The sequence below is a fragment of the Miscanthus floridulus genome, chromosome 3 (assembly GCF_019320115.1).
Source record: "Miscanthus floridulus cultivar M001 chromosome 3, ASM1932011v1, whole genome shotgun sequence".
In the NCBI taxonomy this organism is placed as follows: Eukaryota; Viridiplantae; Streptophyta; class Magnoliopsida; order Poales; family Poaceae; genus Miscanthus; species Miscanthus floridulus.
In genome coordinates, this window is record NC_089582.1 from 12,438,832 (window position 1) to 12,455,337 (window position 16,506).

A 16,506-nucleotide genomic window follows, 5' to 3' on the forward strand; every position below is an offset into this window, starting at 1 on the left:
TAATCCAACCAGCTTATCAATGCGGGCCCTAAGAATGATCACATCACCAATGAAAAGACCATAGTTTAATTAGTACAAATCAATAAGTCGTGAGGATTCCCTAAGTACTAATGGAAAATTAGTAGGGAAAGTGCTGAGCTTACATGGAGTACTAAATGGCCTCTCGAGCTGTGGTCGTAGGCAAGAATGCATCGACAACAACCTCTTTGTTCTCATTTTTGTTGTCTAGGATATATCGCTAAGGAAGCTTATACCTGTAGATATGATTGTCCCAAATATAATTGAGCATGTGTAGTAAGACGACAGTAGATGAATTAAGCAGGATACATTCTTCAAAAAACCGCTTGATCTCTTGTAGGCGGTGAGGAGACAGCTCACTGATATAGTTGTAGTGACAGTATTCAGGATCATCAGCAGTCTGCTATTATCTTGTCATCTTTTTCACCCTAACAACGCCCAATAGATACCCATAGTTAGAAACGAAGTAAAAGCAGGGTTGTTCTTTTCCCTCTACCTCAAATAGTGTCTAACATGAAATACCTGGTCAATCATGGGCATAAGGCCAATTGCTCTTCCTCGGAGAGGAATGAACCAGGAATAACAGGCTCCTGCATGAGATAAATCATCACAAGGTCATGACACTCCTCGTATGATATCACAAAATTCGTTCACAAATAACTGCAATTGACTCAACTATAGAGCAGCTAGTCAGTTTGACTGTCTGAGAATGTGTCTACGAAAGAACTAATGTTAGCTATCCTTGAACAGAAACAAGGACCTTGTAATCCAAAGAGTGAATACATTCTTCACAAATGCCCCCACAAGACAAAGACAAGTGGAAGAAGGAAGACTAACCTGCCTCAGAACCAACACTTCCATTGGGTCATTGTCTTCACAAAGAGTCCTCGGAATGAAACCATAATTGTGAGGGTATACGCCTGATGAGTACAGGACTCGATCAACCTACCAAATTATAGCACATGTCAGAAACAAAGAAAAATAAATTAAACTATTACATTTCATCAGTGCAGGACTCAATCATCCTGTACTAGCAAATTTCAAAAATGTGTCGGGACAAATCACAACTAACAATTTTTTTAGTCCCAAAGATCTGGTAAAGAATCAAATATTAGCCCCATGACAAGTAAACTTACCCAGAATAGAGAAGAATATCATGAAACCAGCTGATATATGCACTACCATTCAGCATTTTCACTGCAGTTAAGGAAACAATTGTCGTATCAAGCCGAAAGATCTATTCCTTAAAGAGAAGGGTTGTATTAAAATAGAAATTATATGCACTCCATAAAAATGTAGTGTCTGATGCTTACACTGAAACAGAAGACCCATTTCTAGTCCCAAATAGTCCATATAGAAGAATATCGATGCCCTAAAGCAAGAACAATTGCATGCTCTAAGTTAACTAAAATAGTGACAAAGTTATTTATAAAGACCAGATATTGCACATGTTACACACCATAATTGCAGTAGTTGAAGTGTGCAATTTACTACTAATAAATGTGCAATCAACAAAATGGTGCTTCTACATAGACAAATATGTAGTAGAAAATTAGGATCACATAGTTCAGTGGTATACCAAGTGCTATATCAAGGAGCTACAACAGATACAATGTGTGGCTTACATAGATGATAATCTTACATAGACAAGTAAATTTTGGATACGTAAACATCTAAACAAACCTAGCCATGATTTAGAGCTAAGCTTGAGCTTATGGTATATAGTATATAAATCTATGACAGTACAACAATCTTCTATTTGTGTGGCTTTTACTGACTGCGTCTCCTAGACATTTAACAAAGAAATGGTCAATGAGTCAATAATCCAGGGGTAATTTCAATGTTCTTCAGACAGATCATATTTGAGGAGAGCAAGATGCAGCACCATGAGAACTAATAATGGAATAAAACAGTCTCTACAATGAGTTGCTAAAGAAAAATACCTGTCCAGCAATAAAACCATTTAGAATAATTGGTAAGCCACAGATCATCGCCTCTGCAATTGTACCAGGTCCTGCCTGAAGTTCAACAGAAATCATGTATCACAACATCACCACAAATTATGTACATGTATCACATATTCGAAAACAAGCTGCATGATTTGAACATGAGAGGCTAATATAAAGCATACCTTTGTAATGATAAAATCACAAGCACCCATACATTCTTCCATCTTTGTAACAAAACCTTTCACCTATTTTTTTTTAAAAAAAAGGATTTATGAAGAAATCTGTATGTGCAAGAGGTGTGAAATATAAGAGCCGCTTTTAGTTAGAGACTTCTTTTAAGATATCTATACGATGTTATTGCTGCAGTATTTAGTCTCATGTATTCGAAATTCAAAAATACACAACTGCTACTAGCCAAGAAACAATGTACCTTAGCTTAAGTTCATTTAAGCTATCTATGCAGTTGAAAGGGTTGAAGAAAAATTCTTTTGCTGAGGAAAAAGCAACATCAAGGAACTGGTAAGGCAGTTGTAATGTTAAACTTATTGGATATTACAAATCATTCTATGGAAGGACAAGGACAAAAAATGTTGTCCGCGCTAGCACAAATCACAATAAACAAAAATGAAATGTGTTGGCACAAATCACAAATAACAATTTTTTTTCTATGGAAAGACAAGGACAATGTATGTGCTGGCACAAATCACAAACCACAATAAACAGAAATGAAATGTGTTGGCACAAACCATGATAAACAAAGGAAAAGGTGAGTTAGCACAAATCACAAGAGACAATTTTTTTTCTATGAAAGGACAAGGACAAAAACTTGATGTGGGCAGGCACAAATCACAATAAACAGATGAAAAGGCATGTTAGCACAAATCACAAGAAACATTTTTTTCTATGAAAGGACAAGGACAAAAATGAGGTGTGTTGCCACAAATCACAATTAACAGTATCTCTGAGGAATACTCTATTTTTGTTACCTATCCCGTCCATGATACTTGGATAAAAGGAACCATCACAACGCCACCAAATAGAGCGTGCTAATATAGTTACACTATTATACTGTTACATAGATAATATTAAGAGTTTAGCTTCACATTGCACTCTTAGTTTTCACCACCATAATCAGTGCCATCTTCCTCTCAATTGAACTAGACTGGAAGTATGCTAACTGTGCCATTTTCACTACCATTTGAATTTTTACTGTTAGGGAGACTGACCAGTTCACCACAAAACTTTGGACTATGTTAGCATAAAGACAAATCTGATTCTATAGACAGCAATTGGGTTTGTGCTGAGCCCTCACAAGGCGGGCTTCTAACCATCTAAGCACGGATCCAGAGTCATTTTTTAGTACAGAAACAAAGCAATGAAAAGTGGCTTCGGCCGAGGGCTCTAGCTACGGCACTGGAGCTGTGCCAAATGCACCCATATACTGCAACAAACTGTGTAAACAAAACAAGGCGGTGTCATGCACCTATGCACAAAGACAACTCTGAACTATAATCAGGCATCACAATCCGATTCTATTTCGGCCACCGACCTAACAATTTGACCTGACTGTGCTAGCTTTCATATATATATATGATATGATCACAAGAATAATTCAGCTACCAGAAGTTGGCCGTAAAGCTATGTATGTTTCTGAATAATAATAGCAGAAAAGCTGAAATTAAAGCAAGCATCCAGATCCTAGAGTACATATCTATCTAGTTTCAGCTGCAGAGATCCATCATATCATATTTTATAGCTCTTTTTTTCCATCCAAATTAATTAAACTGACAAAACAAATAAGCAAGGAAGGAACAACGTGGTTATTAGTTTAGATTAGTTGCTTACCGTAGATGTCCATGATGGCCTCCATGGCCTTCTGCTTCGTCCTATCGTTGGTAATGGTGGGGATCCAGAGCACCACCTTCTGCTGGCATCGACGAGATTGTTCTCTTTTCAGCCATGAAAAAAGAGGAGGGACTGAGGAGATGCATGCATGGAGTCACGAAACCTGATCACAAAAAACATTTTTTCTATGAAAGGACAGGACAAAAATGTGCTGTGTGCTGGCACAGATCACAATTAACAGACTACAATTTCTTATATAGAAACACAAACACAAATATCTGAAATGTGTTGGCACAAATCACAATAAACAACTTTTTTCAATGAAAGGACAAGGACAAAAATGTGGTGTTGATTAATGCTCATCTAACATCCCATGAGACCAACTGAGGCAATATGTCCCTATGCAGGTGCATAAGGACTTCAAGAACTGACAGATGCATAATTTTTAAGATGGACAATTAAATTATGTAAGGACCAAGCTGTAGGAAGCTTAAATTAAGTTATGTAATATTTTTTTATCACAAAAAAGGATCATTGAAAGAGGCAGTCCATGTATTCAAATTTCAATTTTACAGAAGGTGCATACAAATGTCCTTTGTTGATGTTTATGTATTTATCCAGTCTTAGCAGCAGCCATTTAGATCAACTAGTAGAAAAAAGACAAATCAAGGAGGAAAATGGTTCAACACCACCATATTGCATATGCTCAGAACTACAATTGCGGTGTCCGATACTTGCAATTTACATTATTGTTGATTGCAATTATGTAACTAAATGTTTAATTTGTTTGCAGAGCACTTCAACAACTATGTAGTAGAAAATTAGGATCACATAGTTCAGTGGTATACCAAGTGCTATATCAAGGAGCTACAACAGATACAATGTGTGGCTTACATAGATGATAATCTTACATAGACAAGTAAATTTTGGATACGTAAACATCTAAACAAACCTAGCCATGATTTAGAGCTAAGCTTGAGCTCATGGTATATAGTATATAAATCTATGACAGTACAACAATCTTCTATTTGTGTGGCTTTTACTGACTGTGTCTCCTAGATATTTAACAAAGAAATGGTCAATGAGGCAATAATCTAGGGGTAATTTCAATGTTCTTCAGACAGATCATATTTGAGGAGAGCAAGATGCAGCACCATGAGAACTAATAATGGAATAAAACAGTCTCTACAATGAGTTGCTAAAGAAAAATACCTGTCCAGCAATAAAACCATTTAGAATAATTGGTAAGCCACGGATCATCGCCTCTGCAATTGTACCAGGTCCTGCTTGAAGTTCAACAGAAATCATGTATCACAACATCACCACAAATTATGTACATGTATCACATATTCGAAAACAAGCTGCATGATTTGAACATGAGAGGCTAATATAAAGCATACCTTTGTAATGATACAATCACAAGCACCCATACATTCTTCCATCTTTGTAACAAAGCCTTTCACCTATTTTTTTTAAAAAATAAGGATTTATGAAGAAATCTGTATGTGCAAGAGGTGTGAAATATAAGAGCCGCTTTTAGTTAGAGACTTCTTTTTTAAGATATCCATACGATGTTATTGCTGCAGTATTTAGTCTCATGTATTCGAAGTTCAAAAATACACAACTGCTACTAGCCAAGAAACAATGTACCTTGGCTTAAGTTCATTTAAGCTATCTATGTAGTTGAAAGGGTTGAAGAAAAATTCTTTTGCTGAGGAAAAAGCAACATCAAGGAACTGGTAAGGCAGTTGTAATGTTAAACTTATTGGATATTACAAATCAGCTTCCAGGAACTTTCCAATTTATCGACTGCAATCGATTGGCCAGCTTCTTATTACACCCACAAATTACAAGTATTTGACCAGTGGGTTCCCCTAGGTTTTCATCATACAGAGAATCACCAAGCGCTTTAGCAGTGGCCTCAATAGGACCCATCCCTTCACCCCCACCCATAAATAAAACAGCAGGCAGATCTTCATCCATGCCTAACTCTCTTCGCAGTTCATCCTATTAAAAAGGTTAACAATAGATACTACAATCAGTAAGTTCTGGAAGACGGAAAAGATTCATAAAAATCAGTAGGACAATGATACACTGCAATTAGCTGAAGAAATTTTGTACCTTCGGTCGAATAGGTTTGACAAAAGAGGGTCGAACAGGGAGGCCATAGACTTTAATCTGTGAGGGCTTTAGACCAGCTTTTAGTGCTCTCTTTTCCACCTCAGTTGATGGACAGTAACATCTAGTGACAAGCTTATGGAACCTAAAGGGCAACAGTAGGATAACTATTTCATTGTAAGAGTGTATGTCTCACATTTTGATAGGAAACTACAAAGAAGCATTTGAGTTATGCAGAACACTGAGGCCAGCATACCATGTTGGGTGACAGGTGCTTTGATCCGTGATAACAGTTGTGAATGGGATCTTATCCAAGAGACCTTTGGATCTTAGAATTCGGAGGGGCACATGTTGCATTAAAGGGTGTACACTGATAATTACATCTGGTTGGTACTTCAGTAGATCTTTTGCAACCTCTCTGCATAAAGAAGTGGCAATTTCAGAGAGGCGGAGAGAGACAGAGCTAGCTACAGAACCTGATTAATGCTCATCTAACATCCCATGAGACCAACTAAGGCAATATGTCCCTATGCAGGTGCATAAGGACTTCAAGAACTGACAGATGCACAATTTTTAAGATGGACAATTAAATTATGTAAGGACCAAGCTGTAGGAAGCTTAAATTAAGTTATGTAATATTTTTTTATCACAAAAAAGGATCATTGAAAGAGGCAGTCCATGTATTCAAATTTCAATTTTACAGAAGGTGCATACAAATGTCCTTAGTTGATGTTTATGTATTTATCCAGTCTTAGCAGCAGCCATTTAGATCAACTAGTAGAAAAAAGACAAATCGAGGAGGAAAATAGTTCAACACCACCATATTGCATAAACAAAATTACAAAAGATGCAGCTACAACAGATAAAACTACAACTTTGCCTCCTAGTACACATGCAGCTAGACCTCATCATTTCAGAAAAAAAGCAAACAATTTAGCAAAATTACATCAAAGATAACTATGAATTAAACTAAATCAACAACTGTAAGTACAGTTGAACTCTACTGTAAACTACGAGCAATTACAACTGAGCATGATAGCTACGAGCTAATACAGATAAACAGAGAAGACAAAACAATATTGACACTGACTATAACTCGTATATAAGGAAAAATATAGCTACTGTTAAACCAATTAAATTAAATAGATCACAAAAAAAACATCATCTGAGACATTGAAACTGTAGGAACCAAGCTCAATTTGGCATAAAGCAAATTGCCTACTGCATCTTAACCAAAAAATAACTAAAAATCAATTGAGATTTACAGTTAAGCAAGACCATGATAACAATGGCACACCTGAGCAAACCTCCACTAACAAAAATTAACTAAAATACAAATACATAGAAGATGGAAAATGTTCGAAGTATGCCACAATATCGAACAGAGTTCATCAGCTACAAAAACCCAAAAACTTATCCATCATTCAAAAAGACTAACTACTACAATCACTCATGATCCATCTACTACAATCACTCATGATCCAAACCCTAATTAACAAGGACTAACAGGACAAACATGGATTCCATCCAGACCTTTGGGACAACAATCTGCAACAGTCGATCAATGAGTTGATTCAGTTTAAAATAGTTACTGATTACAGTTAGATCATTGGATACTGTGGCAGAAACGGTTTCAACATTCCAATTAATTGGTAATCAGTTCGATGGGTGGAAGTCTCACATACCGTTCTATACACCTTGCTTCGATGGTTCGCTGACTTCTCCTGCACAAAAACAAAACCAGGCAAACATTTAGGTGAAATGGAGCTGAACTCAACTCATCACACTATCACTGGAATGACAAATACCCACACTCAAAAAGGGGAAAAAAACCTCAAGCTCTCCACCTCATCCTCGTCGAACTCGTTGGCCACCTGCGGCGTCTTCGGCGTGATGTAGTCTGGGGTGCTAAAAACAGAGGTTAATCTGAGACCAGACAGTGTCACTCAGCAAACAAACACAGAGGTCGGTCCGGAACGTACCAAAAGAAACACTGGCTGAAGATGCAGCAATCCTTGTCCTCCATAGTCTCGTCCGCATCCACCGGCGATGCCTGCAGGAGCTGTGGCGGCGGCGGGGTCGGCTCACTGCAGTAGCAGCCCAACCCCTCCCCCTGCTCCCCCCTCCTCTAGGAGCGCATCGAAGGGCGTGAGGCCAGCAGCGCCAGATTCAGATCCCATGCAGTCGGCAGTCGGCGCATCCCATCGTCCGCTCGCATCCAAATACCGGTGCTCCACGCATGGTGGGAGGTTGCCAGGGAGCAGGAGGAGACAGAGGAGCGGCAGATCTGGGACTGGGTCACTAGGAGAGTGGGAGGGAAAGCTCGCCGGTCGGCCGCCCAACGAGAGCGGCGCGTCGCCTGGAAGAAGCCAAAACGAAATGGAAATGAATGGAAATGGGGTGGGGGTGGGGAGGTGGGGGACGGACGCGGACGTGACTCCAAAAAAAATCAAAACTAACGCCGACATCCAGATCAGAGGCAAAGACAACAGACCACATCCAACGTCCAGCAGACGCGCGCGAGACGATCCAACGGACACAAAATCCATGTGCCAACAAACTAAGAAACACACATGTGTTGTATAGCATTCCTGTTAGGGTTTTGCCGCTCGCACAGACAGTGACGAAGACGGTCGGACGGAGGGGAGGAAGAGCGTTGGATATTGAGCTCTTGTAAACTAAATCTGAACTGAAGGACACTCCCTCCCGGATGCTTGCTCACTTGAACTGAACCTCAGAACCATTTTTTAGCAGAACCAACTTCATTCCCAAGAGGAGAGCAGAGCAGCACTGCAAGGCACGCACAGAACTGAAAACCCTGAACACTGCTCATGCATGCTTCAGGATTGCATTCGCCAAGCAACGACAAAGCATGATTCACCATCAACACCTGCTGCTACTTGGGCACATGTTCCATTCACTGGAACTGAACCTCGGATTCATTTTTCAGAATGATGTGCAGGCATCCAACATTTGAAATTGCAATGCTTTGATTTCATAATTTGCATTATTCAATAAGCACATTTCAGAATTTTATCACAAGCAGGAATACTGGAGTATATATATAGCCACAGAGCAAGTAGGATAATGTAGGAGTTCACAGCTTGCATATAAGACTGATACATTGATGCCAATCATCAAGCTAAAAAATTTCATAGAAACAACTATAAAAGGCCAACGAATTAAGGCCACCAATCTCATTGATGCACAAACTGCTGCGCAACCATAGATCTCATTGATGCACCTTAAGTTTATCATGCACTTGAGCAACTCGCACTTGGTCCCTCACTTGTACAAGTGCCTCCCAATGCTGCAGCAATGAAAAAAATAAGGATTACACCAGCTCATTGAGGAATTAAGCTTGCCCTAGATAACACTTATTTCCCACCAAGCAAACATCAATAATTTATTATATCTAATCAGTTTCAAAGATTGCCCACAACAAAAGATTTAGGTAGGATCAACCCAATTCGGTAGTACAAGGTTGTGATATTGCAGTTCCAAAAATAAGTTATGCAGAAGCCTATCGCCATTTTAGCAACTAAATTATTTCTCGTTCTGAACATTGTAAAAGCTAAAATTAAGCAACATGTACCTGGAGTGCAGAAGCTCATGTACGCAACAACAGAGTGGGTGCTTCTGCCCTCGAATACCTTCTTCACCTTACAGGTCTTTAGATCAATTGCATATACCTCATCGCCCCTCCTCATGAAAATGATACCAATACCATCCGCAGAGCCAACCAGATAAAGTGTTTTGACGATGACATTAACAGGGAACACCGTGTTAAGCTCAATGACTCTTCTTTCCCATATAGCATTATTATCTACTTCATGAGTATCCTTCCTTGACCACACGTACAGTTTGGAGACATGTCTAGTGACGAGTCCCAGTCCACCATCCTCCGTGGTTGTAAGCAGAGAATCAGGCGATAGAGATGGTAGTCGAATCGACGACGTCCGACGCAATTCCCAATTGTACTTGAGAGCCGTGCCTCTGATCAGATTTCCAAAGTAGAGAGCGTTCCCCACAAGCGCACTGCCCATCCAGGATTTGACGAGGTAACGTTGCTGAGTGCAGACTGGTTCACTCCAGGCAGCAGCATCGGATGAGTAGGTGTAGACAAAAGTTTCGCGGTCATATTTGGAGCACACGAAAACAACAAGGTAGGGTAGATGGTGGCAATCAAGGTGGTCGCAGGCGCTGGCAGCAGCGGAGCAGAGGACTGCAGCGGTCCAGTGGTTTGACTCCTGCGGAAAGGGAAGCTCCCGCACCTCATTCGTGATGGAGTTCCAGACGGCAAGGACGCTGCCTCTGCCTCTCCTGACGAGAACACGGCCGTGGCGGGCATCCAGCACGCGCAAGCCCTCGAAGTCGGTGCGCCGGGAGCAGGAGCCGGTCATGGGAATGAATCGGGCAAAGTGGAACTTTTTGAGGTAGTCGTAGGCGTTGCAGAGCATCCCCAGCATCGGGGGCCTGCGGTGGAACTTGCGGAAGCGGCGGCGGAAGCCGGGGTCGGATACGAGGCGGCGCCAGCGCCTGCAGACGAGCGCGGCGCGGACGAGCCCCGCGGGGTTCTCTGGCGGGAAGCGGAGGAGCACCTCCTCCACGAGCTCATCCGGCAGCGGCGGCGGCATGGTGCTTTTGCTCGGTCGGGCTGCGATGCGAACCCGGCGGCGCCGGCGGGGGCGAAGGAGCTAGGGGCCGCCGCTGGATTGTGAGGACGGAGCTTTGGACTTGGACTCTTCCAGATGGGTCCCCACCTCTGAATGTAGATGGGCTCCCTCTGGCGTTGTAGGCCCATCAACAAATAGGATAGAGATCGGCCCTCTGCTCCTCGTGTAATAACTCCTCTTCTCCAAATAAGATTCGTGTGTACACAAACTGAACCAAAGATCAGCAAGTCAAAACGGAAGCCTGAACATTGTTCTCGTCCATGCTTTGTGACCCGCACTCTGACGAGCAAGACTACGAACGAACCAAACCGATGAACGACGCCTTCAGGCAAGTGAATGAGCACAAGCAAAGACTGAAGGATTTTTGCATCCGGATCTGTTAAAAGCAGAGCTTTACCAGCCAGGCTGCAGGTACAGAGATGTCAGCCTCCAGCGTGGAGGAAGCCGTCAAATAAAAATGCCTAGCTTGATGCACCATCCCAACAATAAGCTAGTAATTTCTGGTTACATCCAAACAATTATAAGCCACAAGATGTTGAGCCAGCAGAAATTTATGTACGGATGACATTCAGCATATGAAATTGCAATGCTTTCGTTTAGTAACGGTCATTCTCTTGGTCCTAGATGTGTTTAAAAGGAACAGAATGCACACACACGTTTTTTCAGATTTCATTACAAAACAGGAATACTACAGCACATCACAGATTCAAGTAGGACAGTCCAGGGGACAACACATGACAGGTTTATATTGAAGCTCTATATGACCTGGGGCCGTTAAAAAACTCCCTACTTAAAAAACAAAAACCTTGAAATCCAACTAATTAAGGTCTGACTGATGCAAACGGTGTGGTCCTACCATAGATCTCATACTAGTATTTACCATTACTACTACCCAGTCTTTCCTTGCCAGAGAAGCTCCGACATGAACGCCTTAGGTTTGTCATGCACTTGAGCTAGCCACCTGAACAGGCTGCCTTCAATGCTGCAACAATTTACAAATTTTGATGAGAATATCATCATCTGATTGAGTAATCAAATTTTTCCTTAATCAACATTTATTCCTCAACAATAGTAAATTATACAACATCAGTTAACAGCAACACTTGCACAAACTCATTAAGATAATTGTCCATAAGCTTAGCACCGACAATGTCATAAACAGACAAATGAGAGCTATGGATAAACATGACTACAGATAGGCAGAACCCCACAAGTGTAGAAGCTCATCCGGCACCAGTGCCTAGAGACGAGAGCGGCGCGGACGAGCTCCGCGGGCTTGTGCGGCGGCAAGCGGTGGAGCACCTCCTCCAGGAGCGCATCCGGCAGCGGCCGCGGCATTGGCTCGCCGGGACCGCGTATTTGCTACATACAGTGGATTGGCTCGAGCAATATTCTTGCTACCACCTACGTACGCTGCCTCTCCAGTGATTCTTCGGACCACGCGCCTCTCCTGCTCGTGCTCAACTCCGAGCCCTGGGCACGCCCTCGATTTCGGTTCGACGATTATTGGACGAAGATCGATGGCTTCCAGGATGTGGTCCGCATCGCCTGGGATGGCCACATCGCGGCATTTGATCCGTGCAGGGTCTTAGACCAAAAAATACGTGCTGTCGCTAAGGCGTTAAGAAGCTGGCGCGCAACAAGGATCGGCAACATCCGCCTGCAGCTGGCGGCGGCGAGGGCGGTGATCTACGAGCTGGACACGGCACAGGAGACTAGGCAACTCTCTGCCGAGGAGATGGATCTACGGAAGGAGCTGAAACATGCCGTCCTCGGCCTGGCCTCCCTGGGCCGGACCATGGCGCGGCAACGCGCCAGAACCAAGCAGCTCAGCGAGGGCGACGCATGCACGCGGTACTTCCACCTACAGGCCTGCCATCGTCGTCGCAAGAACTACCTCTTCGCCATCAACCATAACGGGCAAACGTTCTCTGAAGAGGAAGCAAAGGAGAACATCGTCTTTTCATACTATAATGATCTGCTAGGGACTGCCTTCAACCGGGCGCATCGCATTGACCTACCCCAACTTGGGCTTCCCCAGCTGGACCTTGCTGACCGAGCCGCTCCGTTCTCCACGGCAGTCAAGGAAACACTGTCTAACCGCGCCCCTGGCCCCGATGGGCTGAACGGCTCCTTCTACAGGGCAGCCTGGGGGATCGTTGGGCGCGATGTCGTTCGCACCTTCCAGGCGCTATGGGACATGGACTTTAGAAGCTTTCACCACCTTAACGAAGCTGTCATGCTGCTGCTGCATAAGATGCAAACGCGGGGTTAAAGGACTACAGACCCATCAGCTTGATTCACTCGATGGGGAAGCTTTTCTCCAAGTGCCTGGCCTTGCGTCTAGCACCAAGAATGCATGAGTTGGTCAGGCTCAACCAGGGACGAAGCTAGGAAAAAACTTAGGAGGGGCTAAATAACGGCAATTAGCAAGAAAAGAGGTTTAGCAAATCTCAGCCCCTCCTACATGTACATCTACAGCTGAAATTTCAGACGATGGCTCTACGGGGCTTCGCTTGCTCGTGAGCAGTAGGGGGGGCTGGAGCCCCCCTAGCCCCACCGCTGGCTCCGTGCCTGGGCTCAACCAATTGGCATTAATCCGAGGTCGGCAGATACACGAGAATTTCAAGATGGTGCAGCTTACGTGCAGATGGCTGCACGCCCGCCGTTGCCAGCGGTGCTGCTCAAAATGGACCTCGCCAAGGCCTTCGACTCTGTGGCCTGGCCGTTCCTGCTTGAGGTTCTGGAGCACACCGTGTCGGGGATCAATACCAGGGTATCCGAAGAGAATGAGCTAATAACCATTAACATTGATTTATCCGAGCAGTCAAGAGCGCGACTACAAATCCAACCGACCCCTAGGTGCGCAAGCTCCGCCTCACCCAGCATCTGAAGGCGGACTCCGCCTCGCTCGATGTCTGTGGGCGGGCTCCGCCTCGCCCGACACCGAGGCCGCGAGCTCCGACTCGCCCGACCTCTGAGGGTTGGCTCCACCTCGCCAGACACCGAGGCGCGGGCTTCGTCTCGTCCGACCTCTGAGGGCTGGCTCGGCCTCGCCCGACACCAAGGCCGCGGGCTCCGCCTCAACCGACCTCTGAGGGCTGGCTCCGCCTCGCCCGACACCGAGGCTGCGGGCTCCGCCTCGTCCGACCTTTAAGGGCTAGCTCCGCCTCGCCCGACCTCTGAGGGCGGGCTCCGTCTCGCTCGACCTCTGAGGGCTGGCACCACCTCGCCCAACACCGAGGCAATGGGCTCTACCCCGCCCGACCTCTGAGGGCTGCCTCCGCCTCGTCCGACACCAAGGCCGCGAGTTCCGCCTTGCCCAACCTCGGAGGGTTGGCTCCGCCTTGCCCGACCTCTGGGGGAGGGTTCCGCCTCGATCGACCCTTGGGTTTGGGCTCCACCTCGTCCGACCCTTGGGTTTGCGCTCCGCCTCACCCAGCCTCTGGGGGGACTCCGCCTCGCCCGACCCCGAGGCCGAGGGCTCCGTCTCGCCCGATGGAGACCCATGTCGCCGCCAACCACTCCAGGTCCAAGCGTATGGGCTTGGGTCAAAGCTCTGACACTAGGGAAATGACCGGCACGCCCCGATATAACCAGTGGCCGTGATGGGCCATACCTGGTGATTCACATCAGGAACAGCGTCGGGCGTACCGGTGCTGTTCTGCCTAACCCCCGTACGAACACTGATAGATGTGTCAGTTTACCATGACGCCCGTCAGGACGGAGTGTAGTGCCATGACCGGCAGACGACGCCTGCACATGGCGCGAGTGACGGACATGGCCACGACATGAAGCTGTCCTTGTTGACGTCTACAGGGTCGGCAGGACCCGCATGAAGGAGAAGGACTCGGCACTCCTAAAGGACTTCGACTCCATCTCATTCTCCTCTCTTCCACCGCTATAACATGTGCTTTCCCTTGGCCTATAAAAAGGAAAGCAGGGCGTCTCATAAGGAGCATCAACTCATCGGACCATCGATCAGTTCAAGCCAGATCCGAACAAACCTGTCTAACCCCGAACACACAGCTGAGCAGTGACCGAGCTCTCGACACCCATTCATTCTTTCCATCAGAGACTTGGGACCTGTCCCTCTCTCGCCCGTTTGTAACCCCTACTACAAACTTTCAGTGCTATTAACACGAGCAGCAGCAAGGAACTGGACGTAGAGACATTCTGCCCGAACCAGTATAAACTTCATGTCCTTTAGGCACACCATCTGAGCCAGACACGCAATATTAGAAATTTACTAGTCGGTGGCAACTCGAAACATCGACACGTCGGTTTCCCACTCCGTTGGCGGGACTGGATCTCCTCCATATTGCGCACCGCTAGCACCACGGTGCTGGTCAATGGACGTCCTGGCAACCGCATCTGCCACGCCCGCGGCCTGCTTTTTGTGATCGTCATGGAGGTGCGGAACGCGCACATTCACGAGGCGGATCGGCGACACGCGTTTGTTTATGCCGACGACCTCGTCATCTTCCTCTCCCCAAATGTGAATGACTTCACCAACATGTGGCGCATCCTGGACCTCTTCGCGGGAGCGTCCGGACTCGTCACCAACGTCGACAAGTGCTTCATCACACCTATCCGATGCTCCCAGTCACAGATTGACGCGGTGCGTCAGGTGTTCCCTTGCAAGATCCTGGACTTCCCCACTGGATATCTGGGCGCATCGCTGTCGCTCTCCAGGATTAACAGCTGCGAGGAGCAGCGGCTCGTCGACGCGGTAGCAGCCCGCATACCAACTTGGAAGGCCGGTCTCCTAACTGACGCAGGGCACACGACCCTGACCTAGACGATCCTATCCGCCATTCCAGTGCACATCTCCATCTGCTACTGCCTATCGACGTGGGCCATTGGCGAGATTGACCAACGATGTCGTGCTTTCCTCTGGGCTGGCTTCGAGTCGGTCTCTGGTGGACGCTGCAAGATCGCCTGGCCGATAGTGTGCGTACCCAAAGGCAATGGAGGCCTGGGGATCCCTGACCTTAGAATCCTCGGGTATGCGCTACGTTTACGATGGGAATGGCTACGCCGGACTAAGCCCGACTCCTCTTGGACGTTGCTGCCGTCTACTCCGGAAAGAAAGATATCCTCCATGTTCTGCTCATCGATCACTGTCGAGATTGGCGACAGCGCCTCCACACAGTTCTGGACTGATGCGCGGCTGCCTGCTGCGGCCATTCCCACTTTCGCCCCCAACCTCTTCAAGGCAGTCGGACGGAGGAGACTCAGGCGTTCAGTTAAGGACGCCCTCACTGATCGCTGTTGGGTGCGTGACATCACCGGTGCCCAGACTGCCCTAGTTCTTTACGAGTATGTTCAGCTATGGGCGAGGCTCAAGACGTTCAGCTGCGGCCTTTGGAATCTGATCGCTTCTGGCGCTGGTCAGCTGATGGTCAGTACTCCGTACGTTCGGCGTACAGGGCTTACTTTGTGGGCTGGACGGGCATGGCGGGGGCCGAGGAACTTTGGCGTGCGGCGGTTCCACCAAAGGTGAAGTTCTTCTTTTGGATCACTTTGCATGGTCGGCTGTGGACAGCGGAGCGGAGGAAACGGCATGGACTCCAATTGGACGTGGCATGCGCCTTGTGCGATCAGCTTGACGAAACAACAGACCACCTCCTTTGCTCTTGTGTCTACGCCTGCGAGGTATGGTCTTGTTTGCTGCATTCCTTGGGCTCCCTCGCCACAGCACCTCAGCAAGATTCTTCCCTACTCGACTGGTGGCTGCTGGGTCGGGCTACACTACCGCAAGCCCTCCACCGAAGTTTCGACTCGCTTGTGCTGCTTGTGTCCTGGTGTCTGTGGAAGGAAAGGAACCGCCGCACCTTCGACCACAGGTCCTTGACGCCGCCCGAGCTGCTCTGCTGCATCCTAGATGAGGCAAACGC

At 46.0% G+C, this 16,506-nt stretch overlaps 3 protein-coding genes and 1 pseudogene across 3 annotated transcripts; 2 read left to right on the forward strand and 2 right to left on the reverse strand.

Moving 5' to 3' along the window:
• Positions 1–1,196: 1,196 nt before the first annotated feature.
• Positions 1,197–7,956, reverse strand: LOC136543171 (probable monogalactosyldiacylglycerol synthase 1, chloroplastic; annotated as a pseudogene).
• A 1,004-nt stretch (positions 7,957–8,960) lies between these two features.
• Positions 8,961–10,617, reverse strand: LOC136544988 (uncharacterized). The gene is made up of 2 exons (XM_066537046.1): positions 9,526–10,617; positions 8,961–9,240 (listed from the first exon to the last, which is right to left on the reverse strand). Exons 1-2 carry the CDS (start codon positions 10,565–10,567, stop codon positions 9,185–9,187), a joined length of 1,098 nt encoding a protein of 365 aa, XP_066393143.1. The 5' UTR covers positions 10,568–10,617; the 3' UTR covers positions 8,961–9,184.
• Positions 10,618–11,791: 1,174 nt separating this feature from the next.
• LOC136543172 (uncharacterized) lies at positions 11,792–12,881 on the forward strand. Its single transcript, XM_066535702.1, has 2 exons — positions 11,792–11,961; positions 12,032–12,881. Exons 1-2 carry the CDS (start codon positions 11,792–11,794, stop codon positions 12,879–12,881), a joined length of 1,020 nt encoding a protein of 339 aa, XP_066391799.1.
• A 375-nt stretch (positions 12,882–13,256) lies between these two features.
• LOC136543173 (uncharacterized) lies at positions 13,257–15,407 on the forward strand. Its single transcript, XM_066535704.1, has 2 exons — positions 13,257–13,382; positions 14,817–15,407. Exons 1-2 carry the CDS (start codon positions 13,257–13,259, stop codon positions 15,405–15,407), a joined length of 717 nt encoding a protein of 238 aa, XP_066391801.1.
• The last annotated feature ends 1,099 nt before the right edge of the window (positions 15,408–16,506 follow it).

Coding starts and splice junctions, on each gene's coding strand:
- LOC136544988 (XM_066537046.1), bottom strand. CDS start 10,567: ATGCCGCCGCCGCTGCCGGATGAGCTCGTGGAGGAGGTGCTCCTCCGC. Junction 9,241..9,525: donor CATGAGCTTCTGCACTCCAG/GTACATGTTGCT, acceptor TCATTGCTGCAG/CATTGGGAGGCACTTGTACA.
- LOC136543172 (XM_066535702.1), top strand. CDS start 11,792: ATGACTACAGATAGGCAGAACCCCACAAGTGTAGAAGCTCATCCGGCA. Junction 11,962..12,031: donor CATTGGCTCGCCGGGACCGC/GTATTTGCTACA, acceptor CTGCCTCTCCAG/TGATTCTTCGGACCACGCGC.
- LOC136543173 (XM_066535704.1), top strand. CDS start 13,257: ATGGCTGCACGCCCGCCGTTGCCAGCGGTGCTGCTCAAAATGGACCTC. Junction 13,383..14,816: donor TGTCGGGGATCAATACCAGG/GTATCCGAAGAG, acceptor CATGTCCTTTAG/GCACACCATCTGAGCCAGAC.